The sequence below is a fragment of the Abrus precatorius genome, unplaced genomic scaffold, assembly GCF_003935025.1.
Source record: "Abrus precatorius isolate BTA unplaced genomic scaffold, Abrus_2018 Scaffold3, whole genome shotgun sequence".
NCBI lineage: Eukaryota > Viridiplantae > Streptophyta > Magnoliopsida > Fabales > Fabaceae > Abrus > Abrus precatorius.
Genome location: NW_020874373.1, coordinates 29,351,953 through 29,378,374, shown reverse-complemented (window position 1 = coordinate 29,378,374; position 26,422 = coordinate 29,351,953). Strand labels below are relative to the sequence as shown.

Here is a 26,422-nt window from a genome sequence, read left to right as displayed (position 1 = left end):
CGCCAGGTGGGTGGTGACATTGACAGGCTGTGCACTGCATGACTACAATTTTTTCTCAAAGGAGCTCCACATAATTCTACATTACCAGCAAAGGAAGCAGCTTCAAATGTCAACAGATATGAAGATAATTAGGATTTTAACAAACTCCATCTGAATACCTCTGCTGGTAAGTGTCACTGAATACTGATGATATGTGCCTTTGCCAAATTTAACAAACATTATTCAAGCAGTGTCTCAAATTTTCAGCTCAGAGTTAAAAGTACTTTTACTTTTGCACCTGACATTTTTCATAATTATCCCCCACCTTTTTACTCTAAACCTTTAATATTTTATCTTTATTTATAAAAATTTAAAAGTATAAAGTAAAACAATTAGTTTTTTCCTTAAAATGTTATAAATTTTGTTTATACAAAAATTAAAATAAATATTCTTATTTTTAAATAAATAACAAATAACAATTGATGTGGCTATATTAATGGCATTAGGATCTACACGCCCTTTTCCTTCTCTGCTCAATGCTCTCAACCCTCCCTTACACTGAGACTCTCTTTCTCTCGAACACAAACAACACTCTTCCCTGCCTCTCTCTCTCTCTCTCTCTCACACACACACACACAGACACACACACACACACACACTATATATATATATATATATATATATATATATATATATATATATATATATAAATATTTATATATATATATATATATATATATACATATATCTTCCATTTTCATTTGCAGTTATTATTAGCTGCAAGAATCCTACTTCCACTTAACATCGATTTCACTGTCAAATCTTGCACAAACCAAAGAGTTCTATTCGACCATCCTCGCCGATGGCGGTTTCAGCCTCCGACGTGGCAGTGATGTACTCGTTGCTCGCGAATTCCATGAGCGCCGATCACCGCCTACGTGGCCCTGCAGAGGATACCCTTGCTCAATTGGAGTCCAGGCCTGGCTTCTGCTCCTGCCTCCTCGTACCTCTCTATCTCTCTCTTAGGGTTCTGATGAAGTTTGTATTGTGCTTTTTTGTTCTCTTTTGAGCTTTTCATTTTGGTGAACGGAACTGCAGGAAGTGATTATGGCCAAGGATTTGGCGTCGCAGGCGGATGTGCGAATGATGGCCACCGTATATTTCAAGAACAGCATCAATCGCTATTGGCGCCATCGCCGCGATTCCTGGTAAGCGATTCTGAATTTGGTCGTTAGTGAGTGCTTCTGAGACTTTTTACTTTTTATAGTTCAGCTGCGAAACTGTTTTTGTGTAAAAACCAAGCTGAACCAAACATGCAACGGCGTGTTGATTGTAATGTGGCCTTTAATGGTTAATTTTCTTCCTTTTGTTCAGGGGAATTGGCAATGAGGAGAAAATGCATCTGAGGCAGAAGTTGTTGATGCACCTGAGAGAAGAGAATGATCAGGTGTCTTTTTTTTTTAATCTGAGTAAATGTATTGTATGCATCTGATAGTGCTCGTTAGTGATTTTATGCTTGGAGGTCTTGTTTGTGATTCTGTTTAGAGTCCTATCTTGTTACTACAACTTCAATGCCAAGCTAATTAGTTACTTCGATCCTAGAATTGTTCTCATTCAGTCATGAGTTGATTGATTCATAACCCATTCTGTTCAATTTGCATAGATTTCATCCAAGTTGTTCTCTTTTCATTGTAATGAGCCTTGTCAATTTATGATTTTAGTTAGTTTGTCACGGTTTTGGTTAGACTTCATGGTAAATGATAGTTGTTCTTCATCCCTGCTTGCATATTGAAGGCTTTTAGCATTTTATTTTATTTTTATTGGCTATGCTTGTGAATTTTAATAAGCTGTAAATATTTACTTATTATAATTCCTGTCATTTTTTAAATGTAGATAGCTCTGATGTTGGCAGTGCTTATCTCCAAAATTGCTCGCATTGATTATCCCAAAGAATGGTACTTTTTGATATTTATTTCTTTGCTTTCCAAGAATATTTACTGTGTCCATTCTACAATACTGCAGTTGAAATTTCACCCCTCCCTCCTCTTTCTTTCTCTGAACTTTTTGGTTCACTATTTATCTTAGTGAACTCTAATTCAATGGGAATATATGGTTTTAATCTCATACTCAAGTCATATCTTCAAAATGTTTTGTCTAAATTCTTGTTTTATACATTCTTAATATTTGCACAATTTTTTTCTTCAATTTTTGGTTTTTCTTTGTGATGCATTGTCAACATGCATGTTTTTTTGCTGCATAGATGTTATAAGCTATCTTCATCTTTGGGTTCTATGCATTCTTTTTCTTTTTGATTTTAACATTCTTCATGAAGCAAGTCCTATATGTTGATATGCCAATTTAATGACTTCTCAGGTCAGACATCTTTTTGGTTTTGTCACAACAACTTCAATCAGCAGATGTTCTTGCCTCCCACCGAATCTTTTTGATTCTATTTAGGACCTTAAAGGAGTTGTCCACAAAACGCCTTACATTGGACCAACGCAACTATGCAGAGGTGCAGTTTCTACTGTTCTTGTTTTTTTTTTTTCTCTTGCTTTAATTTGTTTAAATCTTTGCCTTTATGCTGTATGCTGAAAACTTAAAAAATATCTACTGTCATTATCTGAATAACATGCATGCCCCAATAGTAATCTTGTCTTTCTTGGTTTTAGAAAAAAACTTCTAGCAAAAGAGGACTTGTTTAAACAGACTTGCTGTCAGCGTAATGAAGAAATCTTAGCTAAAGATATATATCCAGAGTCACACAAAAATGCATTGTTTACAGTTTTAATATTATGTTTTAACTTATATATTGTTCTTACAAGGATAGCGAGGATGTTCTATTGGTGAGTTGTTGGAAACTTAAATATAGGTATTTGAAGGCTCTATGGCTCAATACAATAAACTTTTGAGGAGGCACTATCGCCACTCTCCGTTAAAAGGTTGTGTCCTAACTATCTAGTAGTTAAGGCCTATAAGGGTAGCTTAAACTGTTTTTTTGTTCTGGAGGGATGCATATCACTCAACTCACAGTGTGACTCATTGCCTTTGTGGATCATTCTTGAATTTCAACCACTAAATTGGTGTTTTTTAATTGATTGTGGTGGACTGAGAAGAATTTTAATAACTAATATAATCCCTTCTGCAGGATAAGTTATTAGCTAGATAAAAACATTTAACGCCTTTGGCAACTTAAGTTTGTTACTGCTCATACTTTCTTGATTGTCTTTTGTTTATTGAAGCTTAGCTTGTTTTATCCTGTAAATGTTCTTGTTGAAATATATGTTAATAGGAGAACTAGATGTTGTCATCTCAGTAATTGGGGTATTGATTCTTGTAAATATTACACTGTTTCATAACCATGTAATTTAGACGCGTGGATTCTGTCATATGTTTCATGTTTTCTCTTTCCTTTAACATGGTATCTGGAGTTTGACGAGAGGCAGTCCTATTCTCTTTCCAGTTTTTGTCTCCACTGCTGATTCATTCTTCCAGCAGCCTTCCTTGCCTTTTGAGCTACCATCTATTGCTGTCCTGCCATCGCTTTGACTTTCTCAAACTGAAAGCTCCTCTCCTCTACACGTTGTGCCCCTCCAACTTGGGCAATTCCCACAAGCCTGAGCTGAAATGCCCTAGCACATGCCCTCAAATACATGAAACACCTAGACTCTTCACGTGTTTGGATTGGTTTTTTTTTTTTCATAATATATTTTAGGGTTAAATAAGGTTATTCTTCCCTAAAAATATCATGATTTTGGTATTAGTCCCTATAAAATTTTTATTCCATTTTAACTAAAATCAAATAAAATTTTTATAGGAATTAAAACAAAAATCATGATATTTTCAGGGATTAGTTACTTATTTAAGTCTATATAAAGTACTCTCATTATACTTTGGTCTCCTTTGGGTGAACTTCTAGAGTAGTTCTTCTAAAAGAAAAAAATTAGTATAAATAACAAATAAAACTTATTCCATAAGTTAAAAACAACTTATCTTGTTAAAAATTTTAGAAAAGCTGAATGAGAGAGAGCTTTCCAGAACTTCTCAAAAAATAGAGAAGTATAAATTATTTCTAACTTATAGAAGAAATTTTGTTCATTTTTTATACAGATTTTTTCTTCTATAAGGGTTTTTCTTGAAGTTTACCCAAAGAGGACATTTATTATGTTTGGATGAGCTTTTTTAATACTAATTATAAATCCTCCTGATGAATCTTTCTAATAATTCTCCTAATTATTCAAAGAAGAAATTATTAGGGTTTGTTTGACATATGAAATTAGAATTGTAGTTCAAAATTGTGATTCCAAAATTGGAATTAGTTCCGAATCGTAATTCTTATATTTGGGTTGTCCCGAGAATTAGAATCTAGAATTATAATTCTAAGTTGAATTTCAATTCTATTTTAATACCTTAAATTAAGGGTAGTCCTGAGTAAAATTGTGTTAGGTTTGAGTAATAAATTTATACACAAATGAAACAATGGTCACACAAGGGGGGGGGGGTAGCAGTAATCAATGGTGGTAATGGTGATAGTGGTACTAACATAACCAAGGATAATTGTTATTTCAGAATGATAGAGCCAGGGTGGTATGCATTTAAGTCCTTCATATTTATCTTTTTATGTTTGGTACTTGGTACTATATATATATATATATATATTTTTTTTTTTTTTTCCAAATACAAATGGTTGCTCTTATGTAGCCTTGTGAAGTGCATATGGTCTATCATCTAGGTTCTGTTGGGGTTTATATCATATTCCATTTTTTTTAATCCGCCCCCCTCCGATTTATTGCATCTGATTGATATGATTTTTCTAGAATAAAAGAAGATTCCTGTGCATAGCTTAAATAATAGAAAATATATTCAACCATTTCATTTGGCAGATATCATCCCATTTCTTTGATTATAGCTGGCGCCTTTGGCAAAGTGATGTGCAGACAATACTGCATGGTTTCTCAGCTCTTTCTCAAAGCTATAATTTAAATGCTGAAGATCAGCATCATGAACTTTATCTTACATGTGAGAGATGGTTGTTATGTTCAAAGATTGTACGGCAATTAGTTATTTCTGGATTTCAAAGCGATTCAAAGTGTTTTCAGGTAATTATCTATCCATCTTGTTTCTGTTCTCCATGATGATTTCGGTGTCATGGAGACTATAGTACCCTTTTTATACTCTTCAAACTAATCAATTCCAATGTTAAGTTACCAGGCATTTTATTACTGTTTTGTAGGAGGTTCGGCCAGTCAAGGAAGTCTCACCTGGGCTCTTAAGTGCCATTCAATCATTCCTTCCATACTGTGAGACTTCTATTTCTAGTGCATGTGTGTTTATCCCTGTGTCAATTTGGTGCAAAAAACTAAGTAATTGAAGTTGATGAAAACATTTAGAATCCAATAGTTCCTAACAAGAGTCCTTTAGAATCCTATTGCATTGTATGGGACTTGAGTCCCACATTGGAAGTATGGGATTCTAGTGTGGAATTTATATGGCCTTAGGCTCTCAGACTACAATAGCTAGCTTTTGTGATGTGGTTCTCCCACAGTTCTTATCAAAGTCATTCCTCCATGGTGTGTTACATAAAATATAATATTTAATATGTCAAGTTTTGTAGAATAATAATGTGTAATTTAGACTTGTTCCTCTATATTTTTAACTGGGATTCTGATGATCCAAATGTGGCATGGATTAATTTTCATGTAATTGGTACACAAACTCATGGAGGAGTAATGGAAGATTTGTACAACAGACTGATGGAGTCTACACTTAGGATTGAATGTCGCACACACGAGTTAATTCTGCAATGCATAATTTTGCCAGATGCTGGATGATATAATCCTAGTTAGTGGTCAAGAGGAGAAAACTCCAAACTTGAGTTTTGGAGAGAAGCTTTGGAATTTTCAAGAAGTTTTTTTGATGGAGTATATAGAATGCAAGTTCAGTAGGAGACAGGTTAGCATTGTTTTAAGGGTAAAAAATTGGTTAACACATCATTCTGCAAACTGGGTGATTAAGTATCTTAAACCTATTCTATCAAGTGATGAGGAGATTAGTAGGGATCAAGGTAGTTAAAATCAGGATTTTACTTAAAATTGTATAGGGGAGTAAAAATGGAAAATCGTAAATCAAATCATAAGATTTTACAAAAATCATATATACATGCATATAAATTCATATTATGCATATAAATTAGCATAAATTGAAAAAAGAAAACATTAAATCACTAAAAGCACTTAAATAAACTTGAAGAGCCAGCAGTAGTGGAGCTGTCAGTAGCAGTTGGGACATACCCAGAACTGCCACCACCTGAGCTTTGACTGGCACCTGTGTTTGAACCCATTTTCAGACTTGAACAAGAAAAACAGAGCAAGATGAGAAGAAAATCAAAAAGCAGAACAGAGCAAGATTGGAGCAGATGATTGTGATGATAGAGTCATGGTTGGCTGCAAACCAGGTTGCACATTGTCGGTCACCAATGTTGTATAGGCTTCGAGGAAGAAAGGAAAGAAGGAGGAGCAACTAAGTTTAGGAGGTCCGGACTAAGGTTTTATCAAAAATATAAGTTGGGTCATTCAAAATTGGGCCATATCCATTGGGTTATGAACAAATTAGGCTGAGATCCAGATCCAAATCCAGAATTTCATGAGATCGGTGTGAAATCCTGATTTTATGATTTAAATCCTGATTTCACCTGGGAACGATTTTTGCTGTGATCTGAGTTGTTCTGCCTTCCAAAATCTTAATGTGCAATTTTACGATTCAACTCCCCATTTTAACTACCATAATAGGGATGTTACATGTAGTAGTCAAGTGGGCTTGATGAAATGAAGAAAAATGTTTGGCATAATTTGCGATTGTGAAGTGCCTGTCAAATTCAAAGGAAAATTCTCCCCAACAGCTTCAAAACCAGTGCTGCTCCATGGTAGGATGTTACATTGTGAAGCAACAATGGAGAATAAATTAATATGGCAAAAATAAGAATACAGAGGCAGATGGTGGATTTACAGGAAAAGATTAAATAAGGAGTGAATGATCCTTAAAATGATGTTTTTGTAAAGCACAATGAGTAATATACAATATACTACGTTTTCTTCAATCTTTGACTATGGCTTTGTAAACTTTGTATTTTTGACATATATCATCATGTTTATTGTGTTTTATCTTTAGCTTTCTGTGCTTAGGATTTGAGTACATTAGATTTTGTTTTCCCCTAGTTTTGCAAGTAATAAACAGTAGCTATATGCTATATAGTTTGATGCCTTGCTAGAAATTTCAACATTTACACGTGTTAATATTTCCTTCCCTCGTCACACAACAATCTAAAATATCTAGTTCTCATGTTTAGTGCATGAAAAAGTAAATATTTGTCTACTTTATGTGCCTTTTCTTGTGCATAAAATGTTTACTTATTTCTTCCTTGTAGTCTTACAAGATTATCTTGGTTGTTTGCAGATTCATCTTTTCAGAAGCAATATCCTAAATTTTGCGACATTGTAAAGAGGGCATGTACCAAATTGATGAAAATTTTAGTTGCCTTTCATGGACGACATCCTTACTCATTTGGTGATAAATTTGTGCTTTCATCAGTCATGGACTTCTGTTTGAATAGGATAACAGATCCTGAGCCAAATTTGTTGTCATTTGAGCAATTTCTCATTCAATGTATGGTAATGATTAAGAATATTCTGGAATGTAAGGAATACAAGCCAAGTCTTACTGGTCGGGTGATGGATGAAAATGGAGTTACGCTAGAGCTGATGAAGAAAAACATTTCCAATGCAGTTGGTGGTGTTTTAACTTCCCTTCTTCCCAATGAAAGGATTGTCCACTTGTGTAATGTATTGATTACAAGGTACTCACTTTGCAACCCCTTCTTGGCTTGTTTATTTACTTGTATTTGTCTTTTTTTCAGCTGAGTTAGGACTAAAGTAATGTTACGTTTTTAAATGAAAGTTTTATTCTAATAGTCATTTAAAAAAAAAAAAAAAGAGTTGTCCTGAGCTTCTTCGGTTTATCTTCCAATCAGTGAAAGAGATCCCTCGTTTAGTAGTTGTTTTTCAGAGGTTCCTTTCTCCTGGATTGGGTGATTTGTGTGTATGTTTTAAATCATCTCTATTTCTACAGTTATCAAGGAGGGTCAAAATTGTTTTAGAATAACTAGGTTAAATTGACATGGATAGGGAGACCAAATAGATGGAATCAGAATAATCAATACCTGGACAATTTAGTCTAGGGGATTCTATTTACATTACATTTTTTTTCTATTTGCATGAACCTTTTTATTGTGACTTTCAGAATTCATGTTTTGGAAGTGTGTTTTAAGACTTTTGGAATTTAGTTTTTGGAAGGTATAAAATCAGTTCCGAAAATTAAGTTCTAGAGGTAATTTGTAAATAACTTTAGGAATTAGTTTTTGGAACGTATTAAATACCCTTTCAAAATTAAATTCTGAAAGTGACGTTAAAAGGGGCAAGTGCAAATGATGAAAAAATGTAGTTCAAAAAGTAATCTCCTGTAGTATTGGACCATAAATAATCTTATTAAGTAGGGCAAGATACAGTTAAACTCCCTCTAGTTTGCACTTTTTCAACCTACTCCCTGCAACTATTTTGTGTCACATAACTTTACTTTGGATTAAATTGAAATTATGAACTTTTCTAGCAAAGTTAACTCTGGAAACATTCTTGTGTCACTTAACCCTCCTCTACTGTGGAGTAATGTAAATGTTAATGTTAGTTACATGAAATTCTTATTTCTAGCAGAAATAGTGTTGAATCCTGCGCAAGGAGGCATGCAGAAAATACTTTATATTTTGTATCACTTAAGAATGCTTTTACGATGAAAATTGGGTGAACAACACTTTTGTGAAAAAAAAAATCATCTGGAGATTAACATTTCTCTTGTTTAAAGGAGACATGGAAACTCTAATTTGTAGAAGGTCGTTTGTCTTGGTTGGCAGAAGCATACATAATTAGAATGGGCCACAATGCATTCATACTCTTCTATAAAAGGTTGCTTGTGACACTTCACTGACAAATAGTAAATGATCCTCATGGTTGTTTGTGAGACTACTGACTAATAGTAACGGAAGACATTAGCATCTACTATCTATTGGAAGATGCAATGTATCCATGTGGTAGATGTTAACAACTGTCCATCATACTCTATGATGTTGTATTGACTTGTCTACAGTGTGTATTAGACATAGATCAGGTTTTACTCACTCCTAAAAGTTAGCTTAAATTTCTGAATTACTCAAGTCTTATACAAAATATTCTGGCCATATTCCTAACTAATATGAGTCATCTTAACACACCTTCATGCTTAGAACTCAACATTTGCCGTGTAAACATTACAAAATTGGATATGTGTGAGTGATCCAACATTAAGATAGGATAGGCTCATACCATGTTAGAAATGAATCAGACTTAACTTGCTTCTAAAAGTTTATCAAATAATATTTTAGTCATAATTCTAGTCAATGTAAAACATATTAATAGTGTGACATATATTGTTTCCTTAAACCTACTACCATGTGTTTTTTCAATAAATATAAGTTAATTGTTGAACAACCCCTCAAGGAAGATGGGCAGATATGATGAGTATTATTTTTATGATGAAAATTAGGTGAACATTGTTTTTATGAATTAAAGAAAAAAAAAACAGAATTCGATATTTCACTCATTCACGAGACATGTTGACTCTAGTTTGCGGAAGGGAGTTTGTCTTGGTTTAGAAGCACTCATAATTAGAATGGTCCTCACAACATTTGGAGTGGCAGGCGTGGTCCTATGAAAGGTTGTTTGTGATGTTTTGTTAACTATTAGAAAACTATGCCTAACTCACTCTCAATAGCTTATAGGAAGAGGTTTGTTCAAACCATATAAGAAGTATCCTGACTTTATTCTTAGCTTATGTGGGACATCTTGACATACTCTTCACATCCAGGATTGGACATTTGTGGGTAGCTTAACATTCAAATTGGATAGGCTTTAATACAATATTAACAAATTAAGCTTCGTTCACTTTCAAAAGCTAGCTCATAGGAGGAGGTTTGCTTAAACCTTATAAGCCAATGTAGGACATCTTGACCCTAACTAATAATAACAGAAGATGTCAGCACCTATTGAAGTATGCAACATGTCTTTTGTTTGGCAAATGTGAGCTATTGAAGTATGCAACATGTCTTTTGTGTGGCAAATGTGAGCTATTGTCCTTGATATTCGTCTAAGTTGATTCCTTAAACTTGCTGGCATTAATTTTTGCATCATATATAAGTTGGTTGTTAATTAATCTCTTAAGCTGGATGGGTAAATATAACTGTAGGGGAATAAACATTTTTACGCTTCTAGATCTCACCTTTGATCCCACCAAAGTTATAGAATCATCCATTTTTTCCCACAAAAAATGGATAATCATATCATTTAGATACCTGAGAAAAATTGGTCTCGCTTAATTTAAGATAATTTTTCGCATCAAAAAATAGGCTTTCACACAACTAACATCAGCATTAATGAAACTTATTTGTTTCACTTTGGTCTAAAGTGGAGGGAGGTTGAGTTCACAAAAAATTAACAATTTTACTCTGATCTAAAGTAAAAATGGGTTAAGTGACATAAAAGAGTAATCAATGTGAACTTTGACAGAAAAGTTAATAGTTTTACTTTGGTCCAAAGTAAATTGGGAGTGAGTTGAAAAAGTGTAAAATTTGAGGGGGGTAAACAGTAATTTACCCTATCAAATATACTTTGAACACCATAGGAAATAGCATACTTGGGAGTCTCTTGAGCTGAAAGTGTTTGTCTAGTCTATTGCTGCCAAGAATGTTATGATATTGATGCAAAATAGGGGCAATCTGCATTGCAAAACCAAAGTCGTTGCTTTCAACTCCAGGTTATGGAGAATCTGTTATAGCAAGTGAAGTTCATGAATTTTTCTCTCATTTGAGTATATGCTCATGGCCTGTATATGCACATAATTGACTGAGCTGCGAGCAGATATCTTAAAGTGTTAATGTAAGTTTTGAAATTCGCTGATTATAAAAGATCAAATTAAACTTTCTTTTTTCTTATATTTTGAACATCGATGAGCTTCTGTGATTCAGCTAGATGATTGTTATTTGCGTTGAGACTTGCCATCCTAAATAAACAGTCTTTATTATCCAACAGGTATTTTGTTCTGACAGCAAGTGATTTGGAGGAGTGGTACCGCAACCCGGAGTCTTTTCACCATGAGCAGGATATGGTTCAGTGGACAGAAAAATTGAGACCATGTGCTGAAGCTTTGTACATCGTGTTGTTTGAAACTAATAGCCAAGTAGGTGACGTTTAAGCATCAGGTTATCTTGTATTTTCTCTTGTTTAGATATTTCAATCATTGACTATGTTGACTATAGATTAATATGGATGTGTTATTTTTAGTTGTTAGGTCCTGTTGTGGTTTCTCTTCTTCATGAGAGTATGAATAATTGTCCAACTTCAGTAACAGAAATTGCTCCTGCATTGCTTCTTAAAGATGCTACATATGGTGCTGCAGCTTATGTTTATTATGAGCTCTCAAACTACCTGAGCTTTAAAGACTGGTGAGTTCAAAGCTACTACGCTATTCTTACATTACTTCTCCATATTTGGATCTTATTATTCCTAAAAGATTGAAGATCATTATATTTTTGTTGCATATTTTTTTGTTTCAGTTGTTTCTCAATTATGCTGCCTTTGCTAATACAAATTGCTACTCCTTGGGGATGTTTTTGTGCACCTGCTATTCATATAAGCAAATAAAGAAAGTTTCTTAAGATCCCTTTTTAAATGTGCATGTATGTTTATTATTATCCAATTTTTGGTAATTGTAAAATTGTAGGTAATAACATAATCATTAAATTGGGGGGATAATAAATTCTCAACAAAAATCATTATAGTTTTGTGGCATAGTTTTTGTATCAGTTGTTTCTCAATTATGCTGCCTTTGCTAATACAAATTACTACTCCTTGGGGATGTTTTCGTGCACCTGCTATTCATATAAGCAAATAAAGAAAGTTTCTTAAGATCCCTTTTTTAATGTGCATGTTTGTTCACTATTATCCAATTTCTGGTAATTGTAAAATTGTAGATAATAAAATAATCATTAAATTGGGGGATAATAAATTCTCAACAAAAACAAAAAGGGAGGGGAAAAAGATACAGAAAATGGAACTCCTATAAACTTGGCTGTCTAGTCTCTTTGCATGTCTGAAATAATTACTGCTAAATGTCCATGGTCTGAAAACCACAAAAACATTTCTATCCAATAACAAAATCAAAGGTGAGGATATACACCCTTGACGATGCAACAAATAATTAGAGTTAACTAATTTGATGGTTCATATTAATGTCTCTTCATTGACCCAGTTTAACTTTATAGTTGATAAAGTAGTATTGATATTAGACCTTTATTTTGTTAAGCTGTTACCTGAGGATAAAGTACTTTGACTACTCATTCCTTCTTAACATTGGTTGCAGGTTTAATGGTGCTCTATCACTTGAACTCTCAAATGAAAATCCAAATTTAGGCATCATTCATCGTAAAGTTGCTGTAATTTTAGGGCAGTGGGTTTCTGAGGTATATAATTATTGAGTTGCTATGTGAATAAGCTTAAATTTTCGTAGTTCAATAATTTTACTAAAGATTTGATGAAATGCTTTCTTTCATGTCCTAAGTATTTTGAAATTCAAAACCTATACAGATTAAATAATTTCTATGGAGGTGTAATAAAGGTATATGCCAGTAAAATAACTAGTTATTCTCTTAATCTGTCTTAAACCCTTCAATTAAGAAAAGTCATTTCTATTCACCATGTTAAGTCTTTTCTACTCTTCACAGGTGAAAGATGATACAAAAAGGCCTGTATACTGTGCTTTAATCAGATTGTTACAGGGCAAAGATTTATCTGTCCGGGTATGTTACATAGCCATGTAGTCCTATTAGATTGCATATATTTCTCTGTCAATTCAACATATCTGTTCCTCATTATCATCATTTTGAACTAACCATGAGCATAATTTTTTTAGCTGGCAGCCTGTCGATCCCTATGTTTACATGTTGAAGATGCAAACTTTTCAGAGAGGGAGTTTGTTGATCTTCTTCCTATCTGTTGGGACTCATGTTTTAAGTTGTTTGAGGAAGTTCAGGAATTTGACTCAAAGGTAAAATCAACTGCCAGGGAATGTTTTCCTTTACTATGAAAAAATAAATTCTTTTAGACACAGTTTGGAAAGGTGTAATGCAAGGTACTGAAGGGAATAATTCTCCTTGGTTTGGAGTTTAAAATTCGAGGAGGGGATAAAATGTGGGAGGAAACCTTTAACCTTCAAACTCATATTTGTTTCCCTCCAAATTGGGGAGTGCTGACTTCAGTAATTGTTGATGATGAGGATAGTACAAACAAGGGGAATAATTGCTATAAAATGGCTTGTATTTAATGATGGACCTAGCCTGTAACGTGATTCACCTAAAAAGCCTGAATTGTGATCTTGCATGCAATTTGCAGGGAGTCAAGGACATTTGTGGTGGAAGCAGAGGGTTGTGTTGTGTAGGGCACGAAATCTTGTACTAAGGTTGTAAAACCTCAACATTAGTGAGGGATTAGGTCTATTGGGATTAATTACAGTTTGTGTGCTAAGTGGCTAGTAGTCTATTACTTGAAAATTTGCATTGATCATAGTGAACTCTCTTTGTTTTGCCCTTGGACGGATTTAGATATTAGGTCACAGTTCATTGTAGGTTAAACCACGTCAAGTTCTGTGTCCATTTCTCTTAAGCCTGTTTCCTGTTTGTACTGGGTATAACAAACTAGACCTTGCTTAAAATGGTTTTACTGGAAACTTTGTTGTTGGTTGATCCCAATGACATTGTTTGATCCATGTATCTGAAATGGATGTCATTACTGACTATTTGATCCCTTTCAGCATATTAATTAGCAAGGTAAATGCCCAGTTTCTTGGGGCATATATTATCAGTTATTATCAGATTGTTGCTAAAGGCTAGCATCTTGTTCAAGACACTTGTAATGTGTGCATCACTGAAGAGGCATCACCTGAGTGCACCTTTTACTACAATTGTTCATTACATTTTATGTGATGGTACACAAAAGTATCTGCATCCAGCCAATGTATCAAATGGCAGCATGATTGAAAACGGTGGTGGCTTCTTAACAATCTGCCATACATATGTCAAGTCATGGCAGGTTTACAATGGTGGGTCATAGCAGGTAGCTGTTATTGCATGGCGGTCATGGCGGAAATTTTGGGAATCTGCCCCCCAAAAAAAAAAAAACTGAGGTTTGCTGATTTGACCTAGTTCCTCACTATCCCAACATAAAAAACCCTAAACTTTAGTCTTTCAACCTTGTTAACCTCTATTATAAGTCTCAATTACAGCTTTCTCTCTCACCTTCCTTGCTTCCAAAGTTCCAGCAACCACGAGCTTGAGCAACCTCATTTTCCTGTGAGCAGGTTTTTTTGTTGCTGTTTTTGTTTTATTCTCGTTCATTCTATTTTTCTTTTTCCTTGCCCACGTTTCTTGTCCCTTCTCTCCATTTTTTTGTGTCAACTTCTCTTTCCAGATTTTCTTCTCATTTTCTTTTTTGAGTTTCCCTTCTCTGTTTTTTGTCCATTTTTTATTCTAACACTGCTGCCTTGGTTTTAGCAGCAGTTTTCCTTAACATAGCCTAACAACAAGCTAAATCAAATTCTTCAAGGGCAGTTAGGCTATTATATTAGTATGAGATCTAGTTATGAGGCATGTGATATTATTTGATGATTTTCTATCAATTATATTCTTGATTTTGACATATGTAGTTAGTTTTTTGGTTTTATATCACATTCTGCAGTGTTTTTTTTGTTCTTTTATATATATGTTTGTATATATATTACATTATTTTATTTTGGCCATGATGTTTCCGCCATAAGCTGCCATGGCATCTGCCATAATTTTATGGCAGCTTTTTAGCTTTCTGCCATGACTCGCAATTTGCCATTGATAACATTGCATCCAGCTGGGAACTATTCTTTTGGGGATTCTTGTATTTCTTTTTTTTTCTTTTTGTAATACTTATCTAGGATTAATGGCAAGATCAAACTTATATTGTGTAAATTACACAATCTGAAACTGAATTTTCTTTCATGTTTGATTCTCTTAATGAATTGTAGCTCATATTGTTCTTTAAATATTTCTTCAGGTTCAGGTTTTGAATCTAATCTCTACCCTTATCGGACATGTTAGTGAAGTTATTCCATTTGCTAACAAGCTGGTGCAATTTTTTCAGAAGGTAACATAAGAATAATCCTGTCTTTTTTCAATTGTCTACTGAGCTTTGTTTTAATTAATACTTGGTTAGGTTCACAGGATAAGAAAGGTGCATTTTGTTTTTCATTTTCAGTAAATTGTGAATCAGTTTCTTTACTAGAAAATAGGTATGGCATGACTAAATACACCAAGTCAGTTTAATGCTCTGTTTGGGTGGATGAATGTGGGTAAGAAGTTAGTCCATGAACACGTGTTGTGGTTTGATTTATGAAATATTGGTACTTAGACTAGAAAGTCATTGGAAGTGGTGGACATAGATTGTAGAAAGATTACCATCATGTGCCTTCAAGAAACAAAATGGGCTGGAAAGAAGGTTAAGGAGCTTGATATTACAAGTTTTAAACTTTGGTACACAGGAAAAGTTAAGGGAAAGAACAAAGTAGGCATAATTGGGGATAATACTTAGAAAACCAATGTAGTAGAAATTAGAAAGATTAGAGATGAGATCATGTCCTTGAAGTTATTATTTGCACAATATACTATTAATATCACTAATGTTTATGCTCCACAAGTTGGCTCGGAAGCTTTTTTGAAAGCAAAGTTTTGAGAGGATTTATAGAGGTTGATCTAAGACATTCTACAAATCAAGAAGTCTTTCATAGATGGAGACTTTAATAAACATGTTGGTTATTAGGCAAGATAATTAACAAAGGTTCATGATGGTTTTAGTTTTAGAGAGTTAAATAAAAGACAATCTATTCTTGATTTCTCAATATCCTACGATTTTAAGACTATCTTAAGAAGAGGGTGAAACATCTTATCACATTTAAGAGCATAGTTTCAAGGTTGCAAATTTTTATTTTTTTTTGGTGAAGAATCTAAACAAAGAAATTTATAAGGATTGTAAAGTGATTCCAAGAGAGAACTTTAATATACAACATAAGTTCTTGGTCCTTAATGTTCATTTTAAGACTGATAAACATAGAAGTCGACAATTTATTGTTCTAAAAATTAAGTGATGGTTACTTAAAGGTAAGAAATAGTTAAACTTTCAGAAGCAGTTAGTAGAAGAGAGTAACTGAGTTGCACAAGGTAGTGCTAACAATATTTGGGGCAAAATGACTATGAAGGTTAGGAAAGTTGTCAAGAGAACTTTAGGTGAATTTAGAGGTTTTGGATCAATAGATAAGGAATCATGGCGGTGAAATGAAAATGTGTAAAAGAAGATTAGAGAGAAAATGATGTTTTTTTAAATTTTGCATACATGCAATAATACTGAAAATTGGACAAAGTATTGAAATGCAAGAAATGAGACAAGAAAAGCAATGAATAAAGCACATTCTAAGGCTTATGAAAGTTTCTATAAAGATTTTGGAATAAAGTATGGTGAAAAAGAGATTTATAAGCTTGCAAAAAGTAGAGAAAGAAAATTTAAAAATTTGGATCAAGTTAGATGTATTAAGGATGAAGAAAGAGAAATTTTAGTTTCAAATCAAGGCGTCAAAGGATAGGAGAATTATTTCTATAAATTTTTTAATAATGGATATTAGAGTATACAACTTGGTTGTATTAGTTTAGTTAGTTTTGTATTTTATTGGTATTAGTTTTGTATTGGTTTTTCTGTTTTTATTAGTTAGTTACAGAATCTCTTAAGCACTCAACTCCAACTATTTATATCTCTATAACTGATCTAAACAATCTCTCAAGAATATACTTAAAAACTCCTAACAGAGTTTCTTTTCTTCTCTCTCTCTCTGCAACCAATTCAAACTGAATAGCAATTTATTTTTATGTTTGGATCAGATGATATTTTACCTAAAATCTAATCCACTAACAGCAATTCAAAGCAATTCTGGTTGCAAATGGATTGTCTCCTCAGCAACTTGATGAATGGGACCAAATCATAATTTATATTGCTGCAGGAACTCAAGCAAGAAAGCTCTCTAAGCAGTATGATGATTTTTATTTAACTTTTATGATTCAACTGATTCTAGGTTACCTGCATCACTTGCCAAAGGAGTTAGAATAATTGGTTTTAGATGGCAGAGTAAATATAAATATACTGTGTCTGTCACATTCTTGTTTAGTTTTTACCCTGTAAGTGATAATGATAGCATCGCAGAGTAGTTATATAGTTAATCCCAAATTAAGCAAAATTGAATTTGTCTGTCCTCTCTCTATTGCTTTTGTTATGGCAAGGTCTGGGAGGAATCTTCTGGTGAAAGTCTGCTGCGGATTCAGCTTCTTGTTGCTATGAGAAATTTTGTGGTTGCACTTGGTTACCAGTCACCCATTTGCTACAATATACTGCTACCAATTCTGGAGAATGGGATTGATATTAATAGTCCAGATGAAATCAATCTTCTGGAAGATAGCATGCTGGTAATCCTTCTGTCTTGCTTTTACTAATTAGATGGTACTTTATTGTGGGAGAATATGTCATGAAATTTCAATTGCATAACCTTTCAGTTATGGGAGGCCACACTTTCCCAAGCACCATCAATGGTGCCTCAATTGTTGCAATATTTTCCACGTCTTGTGGAGATTATGGAAAGAAACTTTGACCATTTACAGGTTAGACTTTGCTCCATACTCTAGTAATTTTTCCATTAACTTGTGCTCTATGTATTTAAGAGAAAGATAGTGTCTGTGACACTAGGATCAAGTAGTCTTGTAGAAGTTTAGTGTGCATGATTGTTGGATTGCAACCATTACATGTACTTGTGTTTACATGATGTGCATAATATTTGAATTAATGATAATAAATTCTTTATATTCAAATTCCCATCATCCCTTACCTGCCACCATTTCTAAAATTTTAAGATCATTGGTTCGTTTATAAGAATTGGTTAGATAGCATAGTTAAGTCTCTTACGTTGGAACTAATTCTGTTAGGTTAAAGACACTAACAGGGGACTTAGTAATATATATGGCAGTCAAATCAATGTAATTTTCTTTCAGATGGTTTCCAGACTTCTCAACTCCTATCATGTGCAGCACATTGTGAAAAATATGTAATCATTCAGTTCTTGATTAGATGGAGGTATAAAAAATTTAGCCTATGGCATCCCTCTGCTTCGTGCTGTACTTGGTGGCTTAATAACTTTGTCAGGCTTATAACCATTACTGTTACATATTCTTGCTGGTTTAGTTAGTGCCCACCCCTACAGCTAGTTTTTGTTGACATTTGACCTTATTTTAATATCTTTGTTATTTATTTATGTTGATTCTCTTTATCTGAAGTACAGGTTGCGGTGAACATAATTGAAGATTACATAATTTTGGGTGGAAATGACTTTTTGAGCGTGCATGCAACAAATATTGCTAAAATTCTTGATTTAGTTGTGGGAAATGTCAATGACAAAGGTCTACTTTCAGTTCTTCCTGTAGTTGATATCTTAATACAGGTATGTTATTCCCTACTTGTAAATTGGCATTCCAAACTTAACAGTAATTGATGGTATGAACTACTGGGCTATTGGAATATAATGCATCCTGTTTAGAGTTATAGCCTTATAGGTTAGGGTGAAAAAGGAAGAGATAAAAATGATAAACAGTAGTAGCATTGTGTATATTATTTATAAGAGTGGAGTGCTAAGAACATGTTCTTTAATACAGTGTTTTTAACATTTAGTTATTGGCTAAAATTTATTGTAAACTATAGAAGTATGAGAAAGAATCATTAAATTAAGAGTAAGACCTACCTAACTTTTTTGATTTTGGATAATAATTAGGATTGTATTAAAAAGAGTATATTGCAGTATTACTCTTTATAAGGGTATACAACAAGCTTTATTTCACTAAATGAGATTAGCCACATGAATCACACAACAATATTCAGTCGGTCAAAGTCATACTCTCTAAGATATTATTTATTGCTAAATCTCTTTTAATATTTTTTTCTGAAATTCTTCTAGTATCTCCCTCCCTACCTCTTTTCATGGGATTCAAATTTATGTCATCGATTTTTCTCACTAATGCTGACAATGGCCTTTTTTGCACAAGTCTAAATTATCTTAATCAATTATTTGTCATCTTTTCTCTGACAGTTGTTTCTCTATTATTCTTCCGTATGCAATTATTTCTCATCCTCTCCTTTCTTATGTAACCAAACATTTATCTTAGCATTCTCATTTTTTCAACTCTTACTTTTTTTTTTTCCTTTAAAGTTTAACATTCACTCATAGTTGTCAAATGCGTGAGATTGCGGTGTTGCGTATCGATAGCGGTGTGTTTTGTGACTAATGGCAGCTGTATTTGCAGGCCAAATCACGGCCTTTCGCGGCGCAACAAGTGCCATCACAGGGAAAGATATTAACTTTCCCTTTCTACCCTCAAAGTGAAAGAAGTTTAGGCTTTTTTAAGGGTAAAAATGTCTTTTCATATTTAAGTCATAAGCTGATTTCCCTTTTTGCCCTTATAATGACACAATTTTTAGGTTTTTTAAGGGCAAAATAGTCTTCTCATTTTTCAGACCTAACCCCACTTTTCCCTGAGTTTTTTTCTTTCCTTATCTCTTCGACACCCTTTCCTCTCATCTCAAATGCTCTTCTGCCTTGCAACTAGAGACACATGACGAAACCCCGCTTTCCCTCCACTGTTTTTCTTCTCCCCCTTCTCTGGTCGACACTCCCTCCTCCCATCTATATCTCGTTGCTGCTTTGCAACAATCTCCAATCCAGCAGAGTCACTCATTAGGATGACTTCTTTAACAAAAGTCACTTCCTTTATTCTCTCTATTCTATGATTCTACAGTCCTACCTCTGTTATGTTATGCTATTTATGCATTTTTGTTTAGCATTATTATATACATAATTATCTACATATGTATATACTTTATATTCATATGAAAAACTTTAAAATAGCGGCAATCCCGTTATGTGCTATCTCGCGATAGCGTTTTGAGGGTTGTCTGCCACACCCCGCTATCCGAGATTAACAACTATGCATTCACTATTATAGGGTACCTAGTCGTAGTGAACTTTTTTTTTTCAGCTTATAGGTATTTTACAATCACAAAACACCCTTAAATATTACTCCATTTGATTCTTTTTATAGAAAACAAAAGTGAGTTTTTTCTTGGTCCTAATTATAAGAAACATGATATATTTGAGATGTATTAATTGCTGAATTTCTTTTATACCTTTCTTTTATTGTTAAATGTATGTTTATGAGGAAAAGACTATACCAACTACATCATTTAATATCGTGGGTATTTTTGGAATAAAATTTATATTTATAAAAAATGTAATTGAATTTATTATTTTTCTTGATCATTGTGTTTTAATCTTTTGTTTCTTATAAATAAGACCGGAGGAAGTACATTATATCTCTCTATGAAATATAATGTAATAAAATACCTTGGCTTATTATCCTTACTTATACTGCTAACTAGGTCAATTACCAATACTGTTGGTACAAGCCAAGCATATTAACGATACAAAGAACCAATAACCCTAATAACTTCTGTTAAGAAACTTAGGTCTAACTCGCTCTCTTTTTATAAGGAGTATACTGACTCTATTCATAATCAATGTGGGACATCTTAATACATCTCCCTTACGCTCAGGACTGGACATTTGGTGCTTGAAATTTATAAGATTGAACATTTGCACGGGTGGAATCTAACAAGACATTTGTGGGTAGCTCAACATTCAAACTGGATAGGCTTTGATAGCATTTTAAGAAACTTATGTCTAACTCACTCCCAAAAGCTAGTTCATAGAAGAAAGACTACCCTAACCCTTAAAAGGAGTATGCCGGCTTTATTTCTAACCAATGTAGGACACCTTAACAACTTCTAACATCATTATGATTTAGTTCTTGATTTAAGCCAATAGGTAAGTGCTTTGTTTTCAGTCAAAATTCTATCTAAATTTTCATTAGTAGGATGTTTTATTTTTTTAATTTGATTTTGATTCTTTACAGTGTTTCCCCACAGAGGTGCCACAATTTATTAGCAGTACATTACAAGTAAGTTTAGTTATATGCTTGCAAGATATAATCGTAAATTAAACTGTTTTCAACTAATTTTTCACATGCTAGAGATATGTTTTAAAGCCCTTGAATTTTTTTCCTTGTCTCCAGAAATTAATTGTAATATGTTTTGGCGGAGGAGATGATCGCGACCCTTCTAAAGCATCTGTTAAAGCATATGCTGCTGCAATCCTGGCTAGGCTTTTGGTGATGAATACAAATTCACTTGCCCAACTAGCATCTGATCCATCAACTTCTCTACTGCTTCAGACAGCATCTATCCCAGTTCAAGAAAATATACTTCTTTGTCTGGTTGACATTTGGGTTGATAAGGTTGCTGTGGTTATGCTTTAGAAACAGTGTTTGGTTCTAAATATATTGCATATTTTTATCTTGTCTGTACTTTGACAAACCTATGGGTTGCATTATTTAGTACACTACAACTGTAAACTAATTTATAGTTGTGAAATATACCTAATTCTGGAAAGGAAGTGCAACAGCATCATGGTCTGGTTTAAATTCACCAGTCAGCCTCATTTGATACCCTATGACCTTGGGGGGGGGGGGGGGGGTTAAACGTTTGCCCGTGCCTGGAAGAAGCTATATGATATCCTTTATCCTTTGAAATAGGCTTTAGGATTTGCATCATTTGCTAACATCAATATCTGTAATGTGTAAATTTGCCTATTATTTTGACCTATTTAATAACCTTTATTGTGAATTTGTGTACAACTTTTCCCAGGTGGATAATGTTTCTTCCATCCAGAAGAAGACAATTGGCTTAGCCCTCTCAATAATTCTGACATTAAGGCTGCCTCAAGTACTTGACAAACTCGATCAAATTTTGAGGTACTATTACCTTTATTTATTATACATTGATAACAAAAATAATGAGCAAATGACCCATGTATTGTTTGATGTGCAGTGTTTGCACTAGTGTAATTTTGGGCAGAAATGATGACTTAGCTGAGGAAGAGTCCAGGTTAGCTTTTTGTGCTTATAAATTATAATAGAGTCTCTTTTGGTCACCTCATTCAGAGTAGTTAGGACTTGGGCTGAATCTTGGTCAGGATCTGCCTTTTTTTGTATTTTGTTTACTGATATTAGAGATATAATAGAATACAATTCATGTATTTTCATCTAATGGTTTAAGCTTTTGGGACAATTGGTTCATTCTAGGCCTCTTATTTGACTGTTTTGTATATATTTATTACTCTACTTATTCCCGATGACCTTTGTCTGAAGGCAACTTAAGAGTTTATAAACTTTAAAAAGGGGGTTATCCTTGGTTTTATTTGACATTTAGACATGTTTTACTAACATATTTCTTTATGTCTATTTTCAATAACAGTGGTGACATGAGCTCCAGTACATCCCCTGATGAGGGCACTATTCCTAGTAAAGAATTCAGAAAAAGACAGGTAACAGATCTACAAAGGCCTAATGAACTTTCCATTTTGGAATGGTATACAATTATATAACAATGGAAGTTAAAAAAATTTTATTTTGTCTCTAGATCAAATTTTCAGACCGTATCAATCAGCTATGTCTTGAGGATTGTGTGAGAGAAAATCTACAAACATGTGCTGCTATTCATGGAGAATCATTTAATGCTGCAATGAGCAGCATGCATCCATCTGCATTTGCACAATTGAAGCAAGCATTAAAGATGCCATGACGGGGTGTGACATTTTAATTCATTTGATCTGGTGGTGCTATGTGCAGGCTCAGTTTTTGTGTTCATAGATTGATACTTATAGGGTATATATCCTTCTTTTTATGTCGATCTACTTTGTTTTTCTATTTGCTTCAACCCCCCTTTTCTTTCACTAAGTTTATTTTAACATGCCCTTTTCCCCACCCATCAATTCCCTATTGTGTTACCTTTTCTGAAATAATATAAGCCGTTATCTATTTTCATCAACCCTAGCGTGGTGTGACACAAGGTTGATGACTGGGTCAGTCATCCAGAGTGATACACAAACCTATGAACTGTAACTTCCGAGAACAATGGAGATGACCCTGTTGAACATGATGATGATGATGATGATCTTAAATTGTTCAAAAGGATTGCCTTAATGGACTGGTTATTTGTTTCTAGTTTCCAGTTTCCATTTTTTCTTCTCCCCCTTCCATTTTCCCATTATAGTTTTATCTGACCTAAAGACATTTCAATGACAGATCAAAATGAAAATTATGTTGATTGATATTACTGTGATTATCTTGTTTGAAAGTTGTTTTTATTGATAATTGTAGTCAAATGACTTTTTTAGTTGCATCTAACCTTGCCATTCTCTTTTTTCCAGGATGATATTGAAGCTTATTACTTGGACTGGTGATTTTTGACACACTTGTTTAGAATTGTTTCTAGGCCATGTTTTTTTCCCATTATAATCATTTTAATTTGTCTATGCCTGTTGGCAGCGTGAAACTCAGTAAATAGGATGCTGTTCCTTTACTATATATAAAAAGGAGCAGCATCGAGTCCATAGTGTTCATTTACTCTGCTCAGATTGACAGGAAACATGAAATGCTTGTAATGCTGTTTTGCACACATTCGGATGGATAGTGCAAATTTTACCGAAAGTTTTATGAATTGCAGGTTTTACCTTGGGTAATCTTTATATGCACGACACTCTTTCTGGCGTTCCTCAAACAACAGTGCTACTTCAAACCAAGGGATAAAGTTGATTATAATGATAAGTTTGCGTGCATCTATTGTTACTTCCATTTGAGCGATTTTTATTTAAAATATCATTTCTTTGCTCTTAACTATATTAATAATAGGGATATTTTTCTAAAAAATAATGAGTGACGATTGACAGATGAAAGTGGTAATAATAGACACTTATAATAAGTAAATGTTAAGATGTTTCAATTTGTCAGGAATATGGTTATAATATTTTTTTGAAAACTTGAAGAATTCTCTTTTTTAACTGACTTTTGAGAGTGAGTTTAGTTTATTTTAATATAGTATCAGAATATATTTAGTTTTACCTGTAGATGTTGAAGAATGCTAGCTGTCTGTAATACTTTTTTTTTATCACAGCTATTACTTAAAATTTATTGAAAATTATAAAAGAGAGAAATATTAATTTAATAGTAATAGTGAAATTAATATGATTTTTATATTTTTTTAATAATTTATAATCAATAGTTAAGAGTATGTTAAAAGTGTTTTATCAGCGTTTCTTGTGTATTAATTTTAAATATATTTATTGAAAATAAAAAAAATTATCCTCTCCTTCATCTTCCCATTTAGCCTTGCATTAAAGCATATTATGTTATCTAATATTAGGTGGCTTGGATAATTTTTATAGAGTTTGGATACTCTTTCTTGAATTAAATTTTAGGAGTTAGGTTTGTTTGGCTTTTAATATTAAATATTTTAACTGCTAAATAGTTAACTAAATGAGTGATTTTATGGCAATTGGTTAACTTAAGTGGGTTATATGAAAAATAGTATATAAATCATCACATCAATTGGTTAACTTAGGTGGGTTATATGAAAAATAGTATATAAATCATCACATCATGCGTATATTTAAAATCTCCAAGTGAATTCAAGCTAAATTGTGACATAAAAATCACTCTCTTTCACTCAGATAAATTTTAGTTGTTTCTTTAATTGCTCAAGTTACTAGCCACTTTTCAAACGAGATAATCACAGTAATTATTGATTTATCGTGAAAAAGTATGTAAAGTGAAAAAATAATGGTGTATTCAATCTTAATTTAAAGTAAATTTAATTTATGAAATATTTTAATTCAAGTTAAAAGTGGAAATACCTTTTTTTTTTTTTTTGCTACTACTGGTTAGGTTAAGGGATTGTAACGAATAAGATTCTCATGAATGTTAGTCCGAAGCATGTTGATATTTTGGTTGAGAGTACCGACATGAAAATAAGTTTTGTTTTTATAAAGGAAGTTACATAAAAAAAACATAGAAGCTATATACAAAGTACAAACACAAAGGTTTACCATTGAGATCCACTCTATACGTGGAGGAGATTCAATACCATATAATAGAAACACCTTAAACTAATTAATAATTAATGTTCTGCACATTCATGTCTCTTTTGACTTTTACATTTAATATAATCATTAAGATTCTTCAACTTTCTTAAAATAACTTGAGTTTAAACGATTTCACAACTATAAATTGTTTTTATTCCATGCTATAGTTTTACAGAAAATTGTCTTTAGATAATCTTATCTTGAATTTAACTAGAAGTCGTATTGTCGATATTCTTCAAAATTAATTCTTCCAAACATGACACACTAAAATGCACTACTTGGTTTATTTTAACCTTTTTCTATCATAATTACATCCATTATCTTTGCATATGATCATGACAATCCAGTAGGGTCTTTTTTTCCCTGCATCAAGATCATGAGAATTTTACGCCAATGACATTTTGATCCACTTTATGTTATTTTCGAGTTAAATTCCTTTTTCTTTTCCACTTTTACTAATTCCTTTACCATCCAATTTATCTATTTGTTCCTTATTTTAAGCCACATAAACACATTATTATTTTCTTCTTTCGCATCGTTCCTCCATACGTTCATCTCATGACATGCCAATGCTATTAAGAACTGATGAAGATAATTGTTTTTTAAAAATCATTTCTCAACTCTATTTCTTAACCTTTTCTCTAATAATGTAACCATTTATACTTCATTATCCCAACATTCTTTTTCCAATTCATTTTATTCTCTAATTTAGCCACTAATTATTCTCTTCAAACTAGCATAAGCTAAAAAGATATCCTCTCCACACAACTCATGGGTTCAAATATAGTTTTCTTTTTTCCAGTTCATCGTGTATTATGTTTGGAATGGGTTGAATATATTACTTTCAACACGCAATAAACTCTCATAAGGCTTCATTTTTCAGCTAAACGACCTAATGTAACTAATGGTACTTAGCATCATTTTATTTTATTGTTAGTTTTATTTTGGATTTAATATCTAGTTTAAGGGATCAATAGAAATATAAGAGTTACCTTATCTACAAAATTGCGTTATAATTGTGCATAAGAAAACTGTCTGAATTTAGGGAGTAAATTGTTGAAAGATTAGAAGACAAATGATAATATAACTAAATTTATCATAAAAACTAATCCAATTTAAATTGACTTATAGAAATACAATGCTATCAATTTTTCCTTTTTTCATCTAA

The 26,422-nt window shown here is 33.0% G+C and overlaps 1 protein-coding gene across 3 annotated transcripts; it reads left to right on the top strand.

Moving 5' to 3' along the window:
* Nucleotides 1–670: 670 nt before the first annotated feature.
* LOC113860594 (importin-11) lies at nucleotides 671–23,885 on the top strand. 3 transcript variants are annotated; one of them, XR_003503977.1, is made up of 24 exons: nucleotides 671–982; nucleotides 1,078–1,187; nucleotides 1,354–1,426; nucleotides 1,873–1,934; nucleotides 2,353–2,494; nucleotides 4,863–5,078; nucleotides 5,213–5,279; nucleotides 7,432–7,831; nucleotides 11,148–11,295; nucleotides 11,400–11,560; nucleotides 12,478–12,577; nucleotides 12,839–12,913; nucleotides 13,027–13,161; nucleotides 15,195–15,284; nucleotides 17,462–17,644; nucleotides 17,732–17,836; nucleotides 18,511–18,669; nucleotides 21,191–21,235; nucleotides 21,350–21,571; nucleotides 21,981–22,087; nucleotides 22,164–22,220; nucleotides 22,590–22,659; nucleotides 22,755–22,999; nucleotides 23,545–23,885. XR_003503977.1 is itself a non-coding variant. In XM_027493014.1 (24 exons), exons 1-23 carry the CDS (start codon nucleotides 842–844, stop codon nucleotides 22,914–22,916), a joined length of 3,030 nt encoding a protein of 1,009 aa, XP_027348815.1. In that variant the 5' UTR covers nucleotides 671–841; the 3' UTR covers nucleotides 22,917–22,920; nucleotides 23,545–23,885. The 3 variants fall into 3 exon arrangements, 1 of the variants encoding a protein (XP_027348815.1); XM_027493014.1 differs by having other exon boundaries at nucleotides 22,755–22,920; XR_003503978.1 differs by lacking the exons at nucleotides 671–982; nucleotides 1,078–1,187; nucleotides 1,354–1,426; nucleotides 1,873–1,934 and having other exon boundaries at nucleotides 2,471–2,494; nucleotides 4,889–5,078.
* Nucleotides 23,886–26,422: the final 2,537 nt, after the last annotated feature.